This window comes from Lissotriton vulgaris, chromosome 3_1 (assembly GCF_964263255.1).
Source record: "Lissotriton vulgaris chromosome 3_1, aLisVul1.2, whole genome shotgun sequence".
Taxonomy (NCBI): Eukaryota; Metazoa; Chordata; class Amphibia; order Caudata; family Salamandridae; genus Lissotriton; species Lissotriton vulgaris.
Window position 1 is genome coordinate 899,100,829 of NC_141689.1, and position 22,760 is coordinate 899,123,588.

At 51.8% G+C, this 22,760-nt stretch overlaps 1 protein-coding gene across 1 annotated transcript in view; it reads right to left on the reverse strand.

Annotated features, from left to right (window-relative positions):
* Positions 1-22,760, reverse strand: part of DMRT1 (doublesex and mab-3 related transcription factor 1) — a 792,987-nt gene that overhangs the window by 299,922 nt on the left and 470,305 nt on the right. The window contains exon 3 of the mRNA XM_086961223.1: positions 16,901-17,184. Within this exon, the coding sequence (XP_086817349.1) occupies positions 16,901-17,184 (284 nt within the window). The remainder of the gene's footprint in view (positions 1-16,900; positions 17,185-22,760) is intronic.

Below are 22,760 nucleotides of genomic sequence, written 5' to 3' on the forward strand. Positions count from 1 at the left end.
GGGTCTGAATCGTTGGATCAGCGCCTGGATACTGGCGATTCTCACTGAATTTGGCTGCGCTGTGGCTGCCAGAGTGTTGATTGTCGCGCCCAGGTACTGTCGCACGTGGGCGGGCTGGAGATGGGACTTTGGGTAGTTCAGAGAGAATCCCAGATCGTGCAGGAGATGAATGGTGCGTGACACGTGGTCGACGCACTGCTGTTCTGTCCTTGCTTGAATGAGCCAGTCGTCCAGGTAGGGAAAGACATGGACGTGCTGGCGACGGAGATGCGCTGCCACAGTCGCTAGGCACTTGGTAAACACTCTCGGTGCCGTGGTGACCCCGAACGGCAGAACCTTGAACTGGTAATGCTGGTCTAAGATCGTGAATCTGAGATACTTCCTGTGGGAAGGATGCAGGGGGATATGAAAATAGGCATCTTTCAGATCCAGCGTAGCCAGGAAGTCCCCCTGTTGAAGCAGGGGAAGCACCTGCTGCAACGTGAGCATATGGAAGTGCTCCGAGAGGATGTACCAGTTCAGGGGCCTGAGGTCCAGGATCGGCCTGAGGGATCCGTCCTTCTTGGGAATCAGAAAATACAGGGAGTAAACCCCTGTTCCCCGCTCTTGCAATGGAACGAGCTCTATCGCCCCTTTTTGCAGCATGACTAGAACTTCTTGCTGCAACAAGGTCAAGTGCTCGCCTGACATAGGACGGCTCCTTGGGGGTATGTCCGGTGGAATGGACGTAAGCTCTAGACAGTACCCGTACTGGATAATAGACCTCACCCACCTGTCCGTGGTGATGGACTTCCACGCCGGCAGGAACTGCTGGAGTCTCCCCCCGACCGGTGTTGCATGGTCGGGGGGCAGTGACAAGACTTCACTGTTTGTTGGTGGTGGTGGACCTGGAGCTATTGTTTCCACGTCCCCTGCCCTTGACATTATTGCCTCTGTAACCACCTCGACCCTTGTTGTTATACGAGGCTTGGGTGTTACTCTTGTAATATTGGGTTGACTGGGATGCCTGTCCCCTTGAGGTGCCTCTGGAGTTTGAGCGGCGAAAGGAACCACTCCGAAACTGCTGACTTTGTAAAGCCCCCATAGACTTGGCAGTTTCCGTATCTTTTTTCATTTTCTCCAGTGTGGCATCCACCTCAGGGCCAAACAGGTGGTCAGGATTCACTGTTTGATTGAGGATCGTAGTTTGGATGTCGGGTTTGAACCCCGAAATTCTAAGCCAGGCATGGCGTCGAAGCAGCACACTGGTATTGATAGCCCTGGAGGCTGTGTCTGCCACATCCAGTGCACATTTGATGGATGCATTCGTAATGAGTTTACCCTCCTGAATCAGCATCTCTCCTGCCTCCTTGTATTGGTCAGGCAAGTGTTGCAGTATGGCCTCTAATGTGTCATAATGGGCCCTATCATAACGTGCAAGTAAGGCTTGGGTGTTAGATATTCTCCAGATATTAGCTGCCTGTGCAGCAATTCGTTTGCCTGAGGCCTCAAAGATCTTGGACTCTTTGTCTGGGGGAGGAGCGTCACCAGTAGTTTGAGAGTTCGCCCTCTTCCGAGCGTTGGAAACAACCAAGGAGTCCAATGGCAAGTGTCCCTTGATATATGTAGGATCCGTGGGCGCTGCCTTATATTTCCTGTCGATGCGAGGGTTGACCACACGCGCTCGGGTGGGCTCCTTGAAAACCTCCGTTGCATGTTTAAGCACCCCCTTAAGCATCGGTAGCGTTTTGACAGACTTTTCGGCTACCGAGAAGGTGTCGAACAAGAAGTCCACATCCACGGGGTCCGAGTGCAGCTCGACGTCGTGGTTAGCAGCAGCTCTCTCTATCAGAGCATTGAAGGCCGCCGAGTCCTCAGTCGGGGACGTCTTGGCCGCGAAAAGTTGAGTGTCCTGACCCGACTGCGGGTCCTCCGTGTCGCCTCCGGCGGACCACGGTACGTGCTCCTCCTCCGGATCCGAGTACGCAGGATAGTTGTACTCGTCACCTTCCTCGTCCGCATCGGCTGCGGCGGAATGCGTCGGCGAGTGTCCTAGGGTTTGTGGGGACACAGGTTCCACCAAAGCCGAAGAGTCCTCGGAGTCCCTTTTGTTTTTGAGAGGGATCTTAAAGGGTTCCAACGCCGGCTCCGTCGTGATCTTCCGTTTGAGGAGCGACAGTTTTCCGGTGTTGGCGTCGATGATTACCTCACGACGTTCCTCTTCCGCAAGCGGCTGGAGACGAAGCTTCGACACCGCCAAGGCAGCCTTCGGCGTTAATGCCTCCTTCGAGGGTCCGCCCTGTTTCGGCGCGAAGGCCTTCGGCGCCGACTTGGGCGGTAGGGTGAAACGGATAGGCGTTTGCTCCCTCGCAGGCTTAGGCGTGAGCTTAGGCGTACTGGCGTCCTGAGCGGGAACCACACTGGCCTTTCGAATCCGCTGCAAGGATTCCGCTACCTTCTTTGTCCAGGCCGGAGAGGGCTGGACCGGTTCGAGCGACTCCTCATCGTCGAGAGCCTGTTCGCCGGCAGGCACCTTCTTCGGGGCCGACGCCCCATGCCTATGCGCGTCGTGGCCCTGATGCTTCTTTGGAGCAGTCTTCGGGTCCGCGACCCCTTTCGGCGCCGACGCAGCCGCGTCGGAGGACTTCGCCTTCGGCGCCGACCCCGAGGGCTTCGGGTCGGCCATTTTGGCGTGGCTCTTCAAGTCGGCCATTTCGGTTTTCTTGGAAGTTGACGCCTCCAGAACCTTCTTCACCAGCGCCACTTTCACTTTCGGTTTCGCATCCGAGGATGCGTGACCAGTTGGCTTCACTTTCGTTTTCTTCGACGTAAGTGATGGTTCATAAATGTCCGTGACCGGGCCCGGAGGCGGGGACGTAGGACTCATAGTTAGATCTTGGGTAAGGCCCGAAGGCGATCCCTCGACCTGGGTCGTATGAAGGGGAACAACCCCTGAGTCAGGTTGGGGATGCTCTTCCTCCGAGCTATCTCCCATCGTGGCAAAAGCCTGATCGTCGTCCCCTACCTCGTCGGTGACTTCGTCAAAGTTCTCCTCACCCGCGTCGTAGGTCTCTCCCTCGGATGCGGGATTAGAGTCCGAACCTTGCACGTCGTCTTCTCCCTCGACAGATTCTTGGAAAATGTCGTCTGGCGGGGGCGCCGTGGCCGATAACCTAGCCTGGAGCCTATTGGCCCGACGAATCTTTAAAGCCTTCTTGCTCCGGAATTTCGAACACGCCATGCAGGTGTCTTCGCGGTGATCCGGCGACAAGCAGGTATTGCACACCGGGTGCACGTCGAGGTGTGAATATTTAGAGTGACACAACGGGCACTTCTTAAACGGAGTTCGCTCCATAGCAAGAGTGTAGTATAGGCCCGACCGCGCCGAAAGCACGTGGAAGGGCAGCAAGAGATCGGAGCTGAGAGTCAGAAAGAAACCCGTACGCAACTATACCGACGCCCAGCCTAAAGACTTTTTGGTCTCGAGTAGAAGTTGAACAACTATCGGTTCCGACAGAGGGAACCGAAACACATCCGAACCCAATGGCGGAAAAAAACAATCTGGGGATGGAGGCGATGCCCATGCGCACTGTAGTCCAGGGGAGGAGCCACCTATCTCGTGATACTTCGAAGACTCTTCCAGGACAACAATGTGCAATCATCCGGACCCAACACTAGGTGGCGATCTATGCACAGATATGAATTCAGCAGCCCACATGCCTCGAACCTACTGTTATGTTCTGGATCCTGAGTTAGTGCTTCTTCAGACCAAGCACTCTTTACAAAATGCCTACCAGTATGGGTGACGTGCATCCTACACCTTGTAGTCCCAGTTGCCTTATGTAATATTTTCTATACACTGATTTACACATGTATGATTCATTGTCTGCGTATGTGTGTGTGAGATGTAAAGTGCTCTGGCACCCGACACTGGTATGAGGCGCTATAAAACAAAGGAAATACATGTGAGAGAGAGGCACTGCAGTTGATAGCATTATTGAAGAACCCCATCAAAGATGGTCATATCCTGGAACACAGTTAGGTTATCATTTACTTTGCTTTAAGGTTTAAATGTTTTATTGATTTTCAGAACATATAAAGAGAGAAGGAACAAGACCCTCTGCTCCCAAGGACATTGTAATACACACCAAGTGTCGCGATGAACGGTATTACAAAGGTAAAATGCACGGAGCGGGTCTGCTAGAGAAAACAATTAAAAGAGCAGAAGGAAGCAGCACAACAAAAGAAACCCAAAAATACCACCCACCACCCTCCCCCCGTCCACCACACAGAGTAAAATGGGGAAAAGGAAGAAAGGAATCATGGAACATACGGAGAATTATCGAGGTCTATTAGCTTTTGTGCGAAGAACTCTCCTGTGGAATTTGCGTATCAGCCAGGTTTAAAAGTCAGAGGTATCGGGGGCAACTCAGTTCCCTGACCTCAGTTATGAGCAAAGTTAAGAAGGGGTGCCACAGCTCCGGAAACTCAGACCCCCTGCCTGCCAGAGTGAGAGTTAGTTTCTCCATCCCTAACACTAGTCAGAGTCTCTGCAGCCATCCAGAATGTGGCGGGGGCTGGGAGAAGTGCCAGTGCGCCAATATATTCTGAGTAGCTGCCCCCAGGGCGATAGCAATCAGTCGGCCCCTTCGGAATTTTAACGGATACATTAACGGGTTGGGTCAGCCCAAGAGGATGTAGGCTGGGAGGCGTGGGAGTTACGTGTCAAGATGAGAATCTATTTCATCGAGGATTTGGGACCAATATGGTTGAATGTGGTCGCAGCTCCACAAAAGGTACTCCAGGGTACCCACCTCCCCACAGCCTCTCCAGCACAGAGTGCTCTGACGGGGATCGAAGGGATGGAGACGCTCCGGTGTGTAGTACTAGTAGGTAACCACCTTAGTCAGTGTCTCAGTAAGGCCTGTGTGGTACACTGAGTGTCGAGCCCTATAATAGATATTGTTCCATAACTTGTGGGTGAGAGAGCGACCTATTTCCTGTTCCCATTGTGCCCGGCCCGCGTTGTATGTGAGCGTAGTGGTGGCTAATAGATATTTGTAAAGTTCAGAAATGAGCTTCTTGTTGGAGGTTCGGGTGACAAACCACTTCTCGTACGTGGTCAGGGATCGTTGGGCACCAGGTTTAACTTGTGGTTGCAGAGCCCAGTGTCTGAGCCGTAGATAGGGCAGTCTCTCCGTTTCCGGGATACCGTAGTCAGTCCGGAGTTGCGGGAATTGGAATGATTCCCTCTAGGTCGAACAGGTTACCCAGAGATCGGGAAGGAGTGGGGCGCCAGCTTGTAAAGGCTTTAGGATCGGTACCTGGGTGGAATCCTGGGTTATTAAATAACGGCGTGAGGGGGGAGGGAAATGTCGTCAGCTCGTGAGTAGTGGCAGTGCGGTCCCAGGCCTCCATAGTCATGCTCGTTTTGTTAGATGCGTACAGGTTAGGTGGCGCATGCGTCTAATGAAGGAACGGCATACCTGGCAGGGCTGTACTGGCAACTGCTTGGTCTTGGAACAACCAATGCTTCTCGGATTCAAGACGGCTCCACTCCACTAAGTAGCGAAGCTGTTAAGGCGTAAAAATGAAGCTGTAGGCCAGGGACCCCCACTCCACCCCGCTCTCGCGGCAAAACCGCTATCGCATGCTTAAACCTAGGTTTGCGGCCCTGCCATATGAAGCACGCTAAGTCCGACTGAGTTTGCTGAATCCATCCAGCGGGACGGGATTTGGGGGGGGGGGGGGGGGGGGGGGAGCCTGTCGTATTTAGCGGTAACAGTGGCGTGAATAGTAGCACCTAATTGCACCCCCAAGTACGGTATTGTGGAAGCAGACCCCATATCGGATTTTCTTCTCATATGTGAGCCAACGTTTGTGGAGTGAGGGAAATGTTAAGAGCGGTCGATTTGTCCATATTAATTTTAAACCCAGAGGCCTGTGCAAAACCGTGTAATTCGATGAAAAGTGCCCTCAGCGCCTGAATCAGGTTAAAAAGGGAAAGCAGGATGCCGTCCGCATATAGGCTGATGGTATGAACATCCCCGCCGAATTTAATCCCGGAGATGAGGGGGTGGTGCCTAATCCGCAGTACCAGCGGTTCCATATAAAGCGCAAAGAGGAGGGGGGAGAGAGGGCACCCCGGCCTCGTGCCCCTACCTATGGGGAACGGGGAGGATGTCTAGCCGTTCACTCGAACTGTGAACTGTGGCTTTAGGAGAGCGATAGCAGTTCAGTATTCGCGTGCGCAGTTTTTCACCAAAACCAAATCTCAATGGGACCTGTTCTAAATAGGGCCAGTGCACCCTATTGAAGGCCTTCTCTGCGTCGATGGCCAATAAGATATATTTCCCCTGTGTGCGAGACATTTTTTCAATGAGGTGTAGGACCCTCTTTGTATTATCACTTGTTTGTCTTTACTGTATGAAACCCGCCTGGTCTGGTTCCACTAGTTGAGGCATGTAGGGCCCTAGGCGAGTCGCTAGTATGCTTGTATAGAGCTTGATTTCTACGTTTAGGCGGGAGATTGGTCTATATGCGCTGCAGTGTTTTATCCTTCCCGGGTTTTGGGATGACTACAATTGACGCTTCCAACATTTCTTCGGGGATGGTTCCTGTTTGTGCAAAGGTGTTAAATAAATCCCGTAGTAAGGGGGCAACTTGAGCACAGAAAGTTTTATAAAAGGCTGCTGAGTAGCCATCAGGTCCAGGCGATTTACCAAGCCGGAGGTGGGAGATTGCCGCAATAACTTCTTCCGTCCCTATCAAGATGATCTGCTTGCGCTTGGTTAAGGGCAGGTATCTGTACGGCCTCTAGGTAGTCAGAACTGTGGAGAGCGTCTAGGGGGTAGCTCGAGTAGAGGTCTGCGTAGAAGTCTCAAAAGTCTTCCACTATGGCTGCGTCATCCGAAGTAAGCTCGCCCCCAGGTATCGTATGGTCTGCACCCCCTGACGCTGCCGTTCTTCCCGCAATTTTTGGGCTAGGAGACGGCCGCACCTATCGCCCCCCAGAATAGTAGGAATGACGAAGGCGGAGAGCCGAATATTCAGCCTTATCTTGATCTAGCGCTGCGAGTTGCTTCCTTTCCACACAAAGTTGACAACAGGCTCTGGCAGCTCCAGTACGCTGGTGCATCAGCTCCAGCTCTGCAACCCGCTTGGTTGGCTCAGCTTGCCTTTGACTGCGTTCCACATTACTGGCCATAGAGATGGCAATTAATTACCCCCGCAGGACAGCTTTAAGAGCAGACCATTGCGTTGTTAGGGACGTATCTGGGTTAGCGTTGAGGGCTAGATAATTCGAAATGGCAGTTTTGATTTGGTCGACTGTGGAGGTCGGATGTAATAGTGTGTCGCGCAAACGCCAATGTTGAAGTGGCTGCTGAACTTGAGAGAACTGAAAGTGTAGTATGGCCTAAGGCCTCCTTTGAATGCATGTTATGTTAGGATTGCTTTTTAGAAGTTTAAATGCCATTTTACCTTTTTGCCGCTTTTGCACACAACACTGCACATAATTGTTTTTGTAAGTTAGGCTTTGTGAAGGTCTATACGTGAGAAAAGATTTGTTTTCAACATCTGTAGACTTACATCGTGCCCATAGTCTGCACAGTGAGTGCTGAAACTGTCAAGGTTATCATAACAGGGTAGATGTTGTTCGACATGATCGAGTAACCCTTTAGGCACAACAATGTGGCAGCTGTGAGCCAACTGAGATTCTGGCGCCTTTATTATTCCACAGCCGCCATGATTTCACACACTTGGAAGATTTTCCGTTTCCAGGGATGCAGAGAGCTACTTGCTGATCCAGATGTGATTTACTCTTACTGAGCGGAAAGGTAATGGGGTCTCCCACACAAGCCTAAGAGACCTTCTTTAGTTTATAAACATAGTTCCTATATAGGGAAGATGTTATAACCAAGTGCAAAAATACCTGTTTTCACCAGCATTATAACATGCTTTCTCCTTTTGTGTTTTATGGAATCGTAACAATGCTAACCATATTATTTCTAATCATATGTCTGCTTATATTGGCTAAGATACTGCACCTGGGATCACGTCGTTAAAATAAATATTTTAATTTTACCGTGTCTCCTCTTTACTCCTGTTGTGGACTGGTATGAGAGTATAATAAAAGAGTGTTCTCAGTTCCCACCATTCCTGAGTTTGTACTAAGTTGCATATTCTAGGTTGTCTAATCATTGGTTGCTTTGCTATAAGACGAAGAGATAATGGGACACTGATGCTAACTGGTTGGGGTTTTTCTAGGTACTGAGGTGAGTTTCTGGGACACCACAATTCATCAATGTCCTAGGTCTCTGTGCACAGTTCTGGGTATGAGCAGGATCCTTGCAACAAAAGGATGCCATAACTGGAGTGGTCAGATAAGGAGGCAGTGAGGATCTTGGTGTCAGTCGCAAGCGCCTGCAGCGGGGTGGAACTAAGGAAGTAATATAATCTGGCATACGTTTTATGAGCCCCTGAGTAATAAGTGTAGGCCCGGCTGTGAGGGTGAAAGTGGGGCCACAGATCAGTGAGCCCCAACTCCCGGACAAGGGCCAGCCCAGCCTTAGAAAGAGCCCCAACCTGGGTTGTGCTCTGACAAGAACGGTCATTAAGATTGTCAAACACCATGTTTAGGTCCCCCTAGCAGTAGGCGTCTCTCAGAGATGGCCGTGCCTCAGTGAGTGCTACGTGGAAGAATTTGACTTGTCCCTCATTAGGGGCGTATATGGAACCCACTATGAGGGAAACCACTGCTATTAGAAACTGGTATGTAAGCAGGCGGCCCTTAATCTCAGCTTCCTTCTGGAGAACCCTGCCTTGAAAGGAGCGGGAGACTAGGATGGCAAACTCACGGACTTAGTAGAGTTATAGGAGAACATTTACATGGGGAAAGCACAGGACTTCATCCTGTGGTGGACTTTGGGAATGAGGTGTGTCTCCTGTAGGAGGCATATGTCTGAAGCTGACTGTTCCAGATAATGGAGAACCGCTCGGCGTTTGATCGGGTTATTGAGACCTCGGACATTGAGTGTGGGACACCCCCGCGCCGCACGGCCACCAGCTGCTGCGTGTGCCCCTTGCCTGCCCTCTGCCTCGCTGCTGCCTCGTTTTGCCGGTTGCCGGCTGCCTCCGCTGCGGGGATTGTTTTTGCCTTGTTTTGTCAAATATTTGTGCCTGTTGTGCTTAACTTCTTTTTTTCCCTTGTTTTGTCGAATATTTGTGCCTGTTTTGCCTAATTTCATTGGGCCCGTGTTTTGACTTCCTTCCTTGTTGTCCGCCTACCTCGCCGCCCTCCGCCCTCCCTTCCCGCCACCGCCGCTTGTCCCCGCCCCTTTTTTCTCTTCTGTAACCCTCCCCGCTCCCGCCCCCAAGCTGCTCCGCCCACCCGCGCACTTCGCCTTAAATGGCGACCGTGCGAACGCGCAGCGGTCACGCGCAGCGGGCGCGCCGATTGTGCGCCGAAGGCGCGCCTAAGGTAAGCCCGTCTGCGCCCGTCCGAGACCGGATCGCGACCAGCGCCGGGACCCCTGGCCCACGAAGACCCCGACCGACCCGCCTGACGTACTCCGCCGCCACCCTCATCGCACTCAACACCGGCCGACGCCCAGAGTGCCACCAAGCCACTCCACGACGCACCCACGGTCCCTTCAGCTGCCACGCCTGCAAGTTCTCCTGCATCCGGACCTGCCTCGCACCAACACCCGCCAAGTCAAACACCAGCAGCACCCACCTCAAGTGCATCCTGCTCAACACCCGCTCCGTCCACAGACACGCCATCGAACTCTGGAACCTCCTAGACGCCACAGCCCCTGACGTTGCCTTCCTCACGGAGACCTGGATGAACGCCTCTTCAGCTCCCGACATCGCCATCGCTATCCCAGAGGGCTACAAGATCGTCCGGAGGGACCGAAACGCCAACCAGATGGGAGGAGGCATCGCCATCGTCCACAGGAGCACCATCCGTCTCACGACCAGCACCGACAACACCCTGACCAACGCCGAACACCTGCATTTCCAGATCCACACCAACCCGAACACCACCCCCAGAGGCACCCTGATCTACCGACCCCCTGGACCACGCACGCAATTCAGCGAGGACATCGCCGACTTCGTCAGCCCGCATGCCCTCCCCTCCGCTGACTACATCCTCCTGGGAGACCTCAACTTCCATCTGGAGAACAACAACGACCGCAACACCAGCACCCTGCTCGACAACCTCGCCAACCTGGGACTCAAGCAACTGGTGTCCACCCCCACCCACCTCGCCGGACACACACTCGACGCAGTCTTCTCTTCCAGCACAGACATCAACTTCAGCCACGCCACTGAGCTTCAATGGACGGACCACAGCTGCGTCCACTTCACCTTCAAGAGAACGACGACCCACCACCACCAGAAACAGGCCGCCCGCAGAAGCTGGAACAAGATCACAGCAGACCAGCTCGCCACCTCCCTGAGCCAGCACCCTCCTGCCAGCTCAGCGAACCCCAGCCAGGCCGCCGACAACCTCACGAAGTGGATCAGCAACTGCGCGGACGAACTCGCCCCACTGAGGACCCCGCCTAGCAGACTCGGCAGCAAGAAGGCCCCATGGTTCACCGACGAACTCAAGAGCTCCAAGAAGAACTGCCGAGCCCTCGAGAAAGTCTGGAGAAGGGAACCGACACCGGACAACAGGACCTCCTTCAAACTTGCCACCCGGAAACACCACCAGCTGATCCGCGCCGCCAAGAAAACAGCTTTCAAGGACCGGTTGGACAACAACGCACACAACTGCAAGGAACTCTTCAACATTGTGAAAGAGCTTTCCAACCCCAGCGCAGGAAACAACGACATCACCCCATCGCAAGACCTCTGCAACTCCCTCGCTTCATACTTCCACAACAAGATCGCGGACATACACAACAGCTTCAACAACCAACCAACGCACACCATGACCGAACAACCACCCCCCACCACCACCCTCCACGCCTGGACCCCGATCAGCACCGAAGACACCATCCGCACGATGAACTCCATCCACTCCGGATCACCGACCGACCCCTGCCCTCACCACGTCTTCAACAAGGCCGACGCTGTCATCGCACCCCACCTGCGAGACATCATCAACACATCCTTCGACACCGCCACCTTCCCCGAGAGCTGGAAGCACGCCGAACTCAGCGCTCTACTCAAGAAACCCACAGCGGACCCCACCGAACTCAAGAATTACCGCCCCATCTCGCTCCTCCCGTTTCCAGCTAAAGTCATCGAGAAGACCGTCAACAAGCAGATGGCCGCCTTCCTCGAGACGAACGGATCCCTCGACCCCTCACAGTCCGGCTTCCGAGCCAACCACAGCACCGAGACCGCCCTCATCGCCGCCACCGATGACATCCGAGCCCTGATGGACAATGGAGAAACAGCGGCCCTCATCCTCCTAGACCTCTCCGCGGCATTCGACACGGTCTGCCACCGCACCCTAGTACGGCGCCTCAGCAACATCGGCATCCAGGACAAGGCGCTGGAATGGATCATCTCCTTCCTCGACGGAAGAACACAGAGAGTCCGCCTACCACCATACAAGTCAGAGGCCTCCGAAGTCATCTGCGGCGTCCCCCAAGGATCATCTCTGAGCCCCACCCTCTTCAACGTCTACATGAGCCCCCTCGCGGCCATCGTACGCAAACACAACCTCAGCATAATCTCCTACGCCGACGACACCCAGCTGATCCTCTCCATGACCAACGACCCCGCCGCCGCCAGAGCCAACCTGCACGAAGGGATGAAAGAGGTAGCCGAGTGGATGACGACCAGCCGCCTGAAACTGAACTCGGACAAGACGGAGGTCCTCATCCTGGGCTCCTCACCCTCCGCCTGGGACGACTCCTGGTGGCCTCCCGCCCTGGGCACCGCACCCAAACCGACAGACCATGCGCGTAACCTGGGCGTCATCCTGGACTCCTCCCTCTCCATGACCAGGCAAGTCAACAACGTCTCCTCGGCGTGCTTCAACATCCTACGCATGCTACGGAAGATCTTCTGGTGGATCCCCACCGAGACCAGGAAGACCGTCACCCAGGCCCTCGTCACCAGCCGACTGGACTACGGCAACGCCCTCTACGCCGGTACCACCGCCAAGCTCCAGAAGAGACTCCAGCGGATCCAGAACGCCTCAGCCAGACTCATCCTCGACATCCCACGAACCAGCCACATCTCCGGACATCTGAGAGACCTTCACTGGCTCCCCGTCAACAAAAGAATCACCTTCCGCCTCCTCACCCACGCACACAAAGCCCTACACGACCAAGGCCCGAGCTACCTCAACAGCCGAGTCAACTTCTACGCTCCCAAACGCCACCTCCGATCAGCCAACCACGCCCTCGCCGCCGTCCCCCGCATCCGAAGAGCGACTACAGGAGGAAGGTCCTTCTCCTACCTGGCCGGCAAGACCTGGAACTCCCTCCCGACCGACCTGCGCCTGACCCAAGACCACCTCTCCTTCAGGAAGAAGCTTAAGACCTGGCTGTTCGAGCAGTAGCGGCACCCCCCCCCCCCCCCCCCCCCAGCGCCTTGAGACCCTACGGGTATGTAGCGCGCTTTATAAGTGTCGCTGAATGATTGATTAAGTGGTTTATGTGGCATATATTGTATAGAAGGAGAACTGGCAAGACCATGCCCAGCAGAAGCCTTTCAGGTGTACATAGCTAGGGGAAAAGGATCGCAGCTCACTGCCGGTAGGGCCGGTGCCCGGAAAGGAGGGGAAGGTGGACGAGGGGTACCAACACCAAAACAACCCAAAAAGGGAATGTCCCAACCCTCCCTAACTCAAAAATAGTTCGAACAAGATCAGTCAGTGAAGATAGTCCGTAGTCCCAGGACGACTGGTAAATCAACCAGTTGGGGTCCATAGTGTGGTTTTAGGAGGGGCATCCTCCCCACGCCGCCCATCCAGAATCAGCAGGGATGCATTAAGAGCTTCCAATAAGGGAACAACTCGGGGTCTTTCACTTGGCAGTGGAGTTCTCTCTGGCGAGGGCTTCCGTGGCTGCGCTCAGTGCCACCTGTTGGCTTCTAGCAATTTCTGAATTGGGTGGTCTCCGAGGACACCGTCTTCTGCCCTGTCGTCGCCAACCCGATGGAGAGATCTCAGGCCCGAGGCGGTGCTACAGTCGTCATCTTCTTCACTTGGCAAAGCTAGGCCCAGTAAGCGGCAAGAGTCCACTAAAGAACGGAGTTGATGGAGTTTGCCATTATAACGGAAAATAAGGCGAAATGGATGCCCCCAGGAGTACGAGATCCCCTGCTGTCGGAGATGGTCAGTAACGGGGCGACATTGCCGGCGTCGCTGCAACGTGATCAGTGCTAGGTCCTGGTACAATACTGGGGAGTGTCCCTCGAATGAAATGGGGTGGAGAGATTTCGCCTTGGAAAGGATAGACTCCTTGGTTTTAAAGTCCTGGAGGCACACCAGGATGGCCGCCGGTGGAGCGTTGGGTCCACGGGGCGGACCCACTCTATGTGCTCTGTCCAGGATGATGTCCGCCTCGTGGGAGTCCCCTAGTGTGTGCCAGAAGAGACCGGTTGCGAAGGTGAACAGGTCCTGAGTGTCTTCTGAGGTCTTAACTTCACGGATCCGGATGTTGAGTCTTCGGGATCGGTTTTCAATATCTTCCAAGTGCATCTGCATGCTCACGTTCTGGTCCTGTAATCAGATTACCTCTTACTGGAGCGTTGTCAGTTCAGTTGCTGTGGTATCGCTTTTCTCTTCCAGGGTGACCACCCATTCCCCAACACCGACTACATCCCGCCGTATTTCTTTGATTTCCGCAGCAAATTCGGATTTCACCGATTGGATATCTTCCCTAAGAGTGAGGAACAGCGACTCCAATAAAGAATTTGTGATGGGTTCGTCTCCAGTATTCGCGGGGTGCTTCGAGGCCTCGGCTTCAGGAGCCGCGGTAGCCATGTTGGGGATGGACTGTGAGCAGCTGAAGATGTCTATCAAGGGTTTCACCTTGGCGTTCCTGGATTTGGACATGCTCCTCCGCACCCCTCAGGCGCCCTCCAGTCTGATGTCAGGGAGTCAGCGGGCCGCCTCGAGGGACGCGAGCCGTCTGACAGAGGGCACTCGCCGTCCAAAGGGGCAGAGGGCGTCCGGCTATGAGTTTGTTGGAGCCCCTCCACTTGTGACAGTGTAGATATCTCAGCTTAGATGGGGGGTCGGCTCACATTTCCTGGTTACTCACTCGCACTGTCCACAGGTAGTGCCTGAGTATGCAGCCAGCCCCAAGAATGAGGGCAGGGGGCTTGGTACTCACCAGATGATTATGGTATTGGCCGGGGCCGCTGGGTGCAGCCGGTTAGGTGTGGTCCCACCACAATCTTCCCCCACTGCGTTGATCACATGCAATGCTGGACCGACAACTCTTCGCCCATCGTGGCTGTACTACTGCAGAGTGGTTGTGTGCGCGTGATCTCCTTGTGGGTTTGCTGTGAGAGCCCGCTAAGGCCAGGAATAGCGTCTCTACGCCGTGTCTTCTATGGGGGCCCAGAGGGTCAAATCGGCGCATCGGTCTGAGGCCGGAGTGGGGATCCACAGCGTCCAGTCGAGGGTCAGGTGCACTTGCTCAGGACCTCAAGGCGGTGATGATGTAATTGTATACCTAAGGGCTCCCTTGGCTCTTCAATGCCCCTAGGAACCCGCACGGGGCTTGCACATTCACTGGCCTGGAGGCGGCAGGGGGTAGTCAGAGTTCTTCCCCCACTGATGGGCCTCCCGCACTGCTGAGCTACTAGGTCTCGCTGGGCACGCAAGTGTCTCTACGCCGGTCCCGGCCAAGGCATGCAGGTCGCTCACCCTGTGCTCTGTGATTCCGCCCGGCTCCAAAGACGTCTTCTGCGCCAGTTCCTCTTGAGGTTCGCCCCCACTGTGAGTCTTTCTCTGGCTGGTGTGGGCCCTGGGAGCCCTGAGCCATGTGGGTAGCCGTCCACGGTCAGCTGGTGGATCGGTGTGCTGGAGGGGGGGGGGGCGCCAGTCCGGTCCCCGAGTGCAGGCGGTCAGGATCAGCTTCAGGGCCCAGCTTCTGAAGCCGCAGTCTCGCCTAGGACATGGAAGCTTTCAGTGTTGCTGTGGCGGGCCTGCCGCCTACTCCAGGCCGGGGATCTGCGTGGCCTGGTGCATAGGCAAAATCCCCAGGCTGCAAGCAATACTCTACCCGAGCCCAGTATCAAGCCGTGCTGCACGCCCAGTCAAGTCTTCTGGTGCGTCCTGGAGACTCCAAATCACGTCTCGCTCTCTCCAGAACTCAGGGGGCGGAGCAGGCCTCACCTATGCTCCCGGTTGCAGCCTGTTTGTCGCCGCACTGCAGATGGTGGCTCCGGTGCCGGCCAGGGGAGATCGCCGGGTAAGCTGCTGGTTCCGGAGCAGCCATGAGAGGGAAAGCTGGCCTGTCCAAGACACGGACCACTGCCTTGTCGGAGCCCCCCCGCCTTGGGGAAGCCGGAGCCGTCTCTCCGCCTGTCGGATAGGGTGCCCGTTTCCGCCCCTTCCTCTGGGTTTTCGGGCTTTGCTCGTGTCCAGTGTAGGTCCCGGAGTTACCTCAGGCTGTTTCGTGCCCTGTATGGGCAAGGCTACACTGATCCCCTTTTTACCACCCCCTTTTGTACCACCCCCTTTTGTAACGCTGATCGGGGAGGCAGCGTTCAGGAGCCAAAGAAAGTGCGTCCAACCTCTCCGACATCTTGGCCACGCCCCCCATTTACTATCCTTTAGAAACTAATACAACTGAATATAGAATGACAAATGAGTTACAGAATGCCTCATGTCTTCACAAATTTTCTTGGGGGTGTGAAAACAAAGGCTGTAAGCTGTTTGTTTGTAACATTCAACTACTGAATATCTGCAAATGAACTGTGCAAATGTTTCAAAATATAACAGCAGTAGGGAAAACACAAAGGGACCACTTGATTGTAATTCAGAAGTGTCTGGAAACAGAGTTTCAATAGGATCAAAACAATCAAGAGACTTTAATTGTTGATGTTCAAATGATACATATTTGCCAAACCCACATTTCCACACATTAGTAATTGTGCGCTGTATAGTTTTATCAGTAAAACTGCATGGTTGCATTTTGCTTCTATTCAACAGAAAATGCTATGTATGTAAAAGACAGTGTCTCCTTCTGACCTACAATAATGCCTCAACAACGTTTACAGTTTCTAGTCTTTATAACACTTCTGTGCAACCATGAGAATCTGCAGTTTACAGCTCACAGAAAACAAACAGCCCAAGCAGTATACTATTTCCCATATACAGGGAAAAAAAGGAAGGCTGATATATGGCTAGCCAGGGCATTATATAGTAATATCAACTCCTTTCGAACCCACAATAATATCATAACACTCAGCAGTGTGCAGGCATTTATAGTAAAATGCAGGCTGGTTAATAACTCGTTTCACCTGCTTCATGCTCTTACCCTCACACAAGACCTGTCCGCTCTGGGTCTTATCCATCACTCAGTACTGTACCAGCCCATATACCACTCATCACTAACTGAACAGACTTGGAATACCTGAAGCGATCTGATACATAAAGCTGGCCACTCGGAGGACTGCGCTCTGGTCCAGAACTGCAGGTCCCAATTAGCTACATCCTATGCGCGCCACTTTACATCTCACAATGGCACTGATTTGTCTGTCAAACTTACCTTTTGTCCCAAAGTTTTTTGTCCTGAATTGTGACCTTCTGTCCTGAATTTTTGACTCTTTGCCCTGAATTTTTATACTAGCCGTCCTGAATCTGCACCCATGCCAGTTGGCTACCCTAGTTTAGACTAGGTTTAGAATTGTGTAATTAAACGGACTAGCAGAGTCACACAGAGCACTGTGCTAAAATGTTGTATACAATTGACACATTCTGCAGTTTACCCTGTACCTGCCACTGGTTTCCCGACTGCCCGGACACGTAACTTGCTGGGATGCTCCTGAAGCTGTTTTTCGCCGGCGAGCTTCCCAGAGCGCCCCCCATTTCACTGACGGAGGCCTCCGACGCCACTGCCATCTGGTACTGCGGGTAATTGTACAGGTAGTTGTTGTAAGGGTACAGGGACGGCTGGTAGAAGTTGCTGTAATAGGAGGGGTCCATCACCAGGTCTGACGTGCTCTCCAGGTGCCCTCTGCTGCTGATGGAAGGGATGTCTGCGATCAGCACACGACCCTCTGGATAGGAAACAAACATAAAACACCCGTGAGTGGCAGCCTTCAGCATGCTTACTTTAAAGACACCCTCACCACATTTCATGAGTCACATCCAGTCCTGGCTATTTTTTAAGACAACAACTTTTTGTATGCTACGCTTTGTGAAAACAGATTCAAAATGTTAAGCACTAAAACACAAATCACACAGTGAAGATGTCACACATGACAATTCTATTTGCAGTTTACTTTTAATAGCGCGAACTCGGCCCGGGGGCAGTGAAGCGCTTTACAAGAGTTTATGGCTTAAGATTTCCGAAATGCCATTTGTTTGCGGTTTAACATTGCGCAAACTCGGTACATGGGATTGGGAGCACTTTACACGAACACCAGTTAGAATACACATGGTCAACTTCCTTTGTTTATTTAGCCACGGGGGAGGGGGGGGGGATTCGGTGATTTGCCCAGAATCACAAGATAAACAATCAATATAAACAATAAAAGCCTTGTATGAGTGGCACAAGTGAACTGACTTGCATCTTGGGTTGACTAATGAAATTGTCATCAGGGTGAAAGAATGTGACGCCCATCCAGAATCCCAATTGCACAACGTGTAAACAGGAAACATGGTTTCAATCCTGGCTTCCAAACTTGACCAGTGTGACCATAAACTCATTTTCTTTGCTGTACCTCCTTTTCCATAATCATCACATCTGAGAGCGCCTTAAAATAATCCAGTTCAGACTGCACAATGTACAACAATCTCTCTTGTGTAAGGCTTAATAGACTATAATTAGGATGCATCTATAAAAATAAATCATTATATATGGGAAAACAAGGCAATTGACTTGCTTCTTGAGTCATTAATACAACTGTCACGGTAGAAAGAGTGTGGGTCATTAATTCAAATAAAGACAATTCAGTGAAGTGATATAAATGAAGGTGCTGAAGTGAAACAATAAAAAACTACACTTTTCATCCATCCACAGTGTTGCTTTTCTAGACAAGATGCAATACAGACGAGGCTGGGAATAAGTTTGGGACCCAGCCATCACTACCTTTGTACCACTGCCCTACTGATGCTGCAAGTAAAGTAGGAGATGTTTTGGTGTTCAGCGTGTGGTTCGCAGACTCAAGCCCTATGCTCTCCTGCTTCCCACACCCAGTCAGCTGCAAGTTTGTCTTGGCTGGGCATGGCCTGTTTCATAGCAAAGGCTACGATTACAGTGACTCACCCTCTGAAACATGCTGCACATGCAGATAACCTTATCAACAGCAGAGATCTTTAAGCAGTGGGGCCTGGGGAAATTTGGCCTGTTGAACTCCGCTCCACCACCACCACCATCTCCCTTCTGAGGCTGCTGAACATACACTAGGAAGCAGGGCTTGTTTCACAATATTTGATGAGAGAAACCTATATTCCAGAGGAAGATGCCTGACCCCGAGGGGCAATATTCAAGCACCGAAACATGCTGATGAAAAAGATTAAGGTCCGTTGCCCATTCCGCCTTTTTTAAATCTTGTGGTAGGGACACACCAGCAAACATAATTTTTATCTGACCCATATACAATTTTGGTAAAGGACTGACAATTTAAAAAAAGGAAGAACATACAAGTAGACAAAAGTAACATACCCGCATCCAAACTGGGGAACCCATACTAGGAGACTGTACAACCAGTGAAAAGTCCTACTTCTGAATGCTTTCGAGTGCAAGATATGGAACCCACTCATGAATCATCCCACACTAGGTAGGTGAGCATTCATCATATTAATATGAGTACATAAATGCATGTAAACGCCTTCCATGCTGATGACGGCCCCCAGCTGTCATGCACTACGGTGCTCGAGTGCTGATGACGGCTGGGGGCCGTCATAAACCCGCCCACTCGCGATTCTGCCGCACAGGCGCAGAATCACGGCCGCATGGAAGGGGTTAATTCGATAAGAGGTTTGGCTCTTTCATTCAGGAGTTTTGTAATTTTTGTAGGTTTGTGGAAATCGTACAATAGTCTTTTAACACCTCTCACTCGCTCTTTAGTGTAATAGCTGCCTGTGTTGTACCTGTTCTGTATGTTTGAGAGAATTGTGTTAAGTTCCTTATGCTACTGCCATCTGTCCATACCTTTTCTGTGTTAGGGAATGCTGTGCTGCTGCAAACCATGTTGTACCTTTTTTGTGTTGTGAAGTTGACATACAACATTCCACTGCACATAAGAAAACATTATTCACATATCCAATATTTGTTTTAATTCATGATTCCAGTGAAACAGTGAATGGTCACAAAATATAGGAGCATGGTTTACTTTTGAATTTATGTGTGAAACCAGCATTTTTAGGTCTCGCCTGACGAAAGCCGCGCATGCGCTGCACTCGCCATGGAGAGAAGCTTTTGGAATCAATTCAGCCAAATTTGACTTCATGCATGTCCAAATGGACAAAGATGGCTGGTCTCGCCATCGCAAAGCTAAACATGCACGCCTAGGGACAAAAAAATGCACGTGCATGTGGACAGCCCGACGCTATCTTTGTGCACACACGCGCGTATTTTTGAGTCCCTAAACGTGTGTGCTTTCACTTTCACAAGGCTCCCCTCAGCATTGCTTGTCCCTACGCGTGCATGCTTTCGCTTTCACAAGGCTTCCCTCAGCACTGCTTGTTTCTCTCTATTTCCAGCAGTGATACATACATACTATGTATTGCCATGAAGTGAACATGAGGCAAATTTTACTGGCGCTATACAAAAGCTTTACTAAATAAATAACAAAACTTTGCTCATTACAAATGAATGGGATCTTAACACTCACTGAACAACCCTAATTTCACCTCAACTCATATTTGGAAACCTGCATTGACTACAGCTTTGACACACGTGTATCAACATCCTGCCATGAGCTAATAGACAAGGAGGACACTACAGATAAATAAAGCAAGTACCGACATAGCCCGCGCCAGAGTGAAGACAGCCACCTGTAGTTCACTGCTGCTGGGTAACACAAGTCTCCACATCCAGAGGCGAACAAGCACCGGCCGCTGGGTGGACTATGAAATGTCATACACAAGCAGCAACACCAGTGGGATGGGGCTTAAGGCCACAGCATATATTGCAGGTGAGGGGAGGGGCTCGAAATCTTACGGGTCTATGGGGTCACTCAAAACAATGTTGAACAAAAAATGACCCTCCTTGTTAATTTTATTTGGGTGAGAACTCATTTAACATTTCAAAGGTACAATGATTTAAAGCGACTCCTTAAAAAGGTTTCAGAGATACTGGTGGAGAGGCAACTAACATCAGCCATTTTTGTCACATTGCCCTCTGGAAATCCCCTTTGGTGCCCCAATTTGAAGCCAACTGCCGTAAAATATAGTGCTTTACAAACCCATCCTCCTACCCCGCTTTTTACCCAGACCCCGAAGGAACCTCATTCCCCCATTCCCCCAAGACCCAAATCCACTCCCCATGCACCCCGACCAGAGTCCAGGGTGCCCCCTGGTACTACTCACCCATGTTCACAAAACTCATTACAGTGTCCGCCTGGCTGATGACTGCCCCGAGCGGGGGGACTGGGTGCTGAGGCTCGTCAGCACCAGGCGGGAGACCCCCAGCGCCCCCTCGTCGTCTTCCTCGCTGGCCATGGCATGGTAGAGGTACAGCATGAAGAGGGGGGCGGAGGACGGCAGCTTGGAACCGGCCTGGGCCGAGGCCTCCCAGGCAGGCCCAGGATGGAGAGGATCTCTCACTATATCTCGCGGCGCTCGTGCCCGCTCAGGCGCCGCTGGATGAAGCTGGAGTGGATGTGATTCTCCCAGAAGCTTCCAGCAGCGGCATCCCACCAGAGGACCACAAGCCATGCCCAGGCCCAGAGCGGGCTGCCAGAGACACGCGGCCTGCCCATGATAAAAAAAGGTCTCTTTATCTGCTTGGCTACACAAATCTAGTTCAATGGAAGGCCCCAAAATAAGGCCCAGCACCACCCATTGCGCCCGCAAACCAAAAACTTGGACTAGGCCTGCCCCCAGTCATCCATTTATGCCAAACACCCGCAAAATCGGACAACTCCTGCCTTGTGGCGCACAAAACTCTGCTTTGGGTTTTTCCCAGACCTTTAGTCATCAATTTCCAGGCAGAAGAAAACAAAATCAGTTCCAGAGAAATGCAGGCAAATTAACAATTGGACTTTCGGGCTGGCACCGCCTGCAGGAATGAATTTTCACCCACAAATCATTCCAGACCCAGAAGGACCATCGTGCCTGCAATCTGGACTGCTTACCCCTCTCCAGCTGCAGCCATAACTTTCCACAAAAAACGTAATAAAAACAAGTCACAGAGGGTCCCGAAGTGCTTGTAAACTGGACAGTCGGCTCTCTCCACCGGCAGTTGTTATTTTCCATCAAACATCCTTAAAGCAGCCCGGGTGCCGCGCGTCGGACCCTCACGCCGGACTCGCGTGCTCTCCACCTCCAGTCATCAATCTCGAGCAAAGGCGCACAAAACCAGAACTTTATTGCGCTTCGAAAGGCACAGAGAAAACACGAAAAAGCATTTGCAATGCAATAGGTCTCGCAGTTGTTAGAGTTTGAGCTATTAGCATTGTAAATGGCAATGCCTTTTATTTATGTGTTGGTTTTTAAAACATAAATAAAAGGCATTGTCATTTACAATGTCAATAGGTTAAACTCTCGCAAATGCGAGACCTATTGCATTGCAAATGCTTGTTTCAAATGGAGTAGTCGCTTTGCAAAATGTTACAACAGCTGACAAGACGAATTTGTAAAAATGTAAAACAGCTGAGAAGTCAATGTTATAAAAATTATGAAACATAGCTGACAACTGGCCAATTCTGATAATTTAGCCAACAACACTTTGTATGCTGGGTTTTGAGCACATTGTGAAACTGTTAAAAGCAAACTGCAAACTCCACAATGCAACATGCCATTGGTTGAAAAAACAAAAATAGATGATGGTATCATTTCCTGAAATGCGAACTGAAGTTTAGTTCCTGACTTTCTTCCTTAGATCTCGCCTGTGACAGTGCATGTGTTGTCGCCGTGAGGCATTCTTTGTATTTTACAGTGGCTTGGAGCTACAGGTGTCATCTGGCTGGTCAGCGGCACTAAGCAGTCTCTGCAATCATCAAGTGTGAATATATGCACTTTGAGACCTATAAGCTATCAGTAAGTACATTGCTGTCAAATATCCCTGGCCTAGGAATGACTAAATAGGCCAGTCCCTGTTTTATCTTAGAATTCTGGTTATATAGTCCTGGTTTTCTATTAGGTTACCTGAGACTACAAGTCCCAGAATTCTAAGGAAAAAATAGGGACTGGCATAACCAGTCACACATGGTTCTGAGAAACTTGGCAGCTATGCACCTAAGTGTCTCTGCAGAGAAGCATTTTTTGTGCTACTTTCCAGTGTACCTTTGTAGCTGTTGGAGGTCCAGGACTCATACAGTGGAGCAGAAGACACCATGGAGAAGTTTCAAGGGTCCTAGCGGGAGCCTCACAAGCCCATGCTACCAGGAGGCTAAGCTTTTGTTCCCGGCATCCATCGGCATTCCAATCTATGAGGAGGTACACATGCTGAAGAGTCTCACACTTC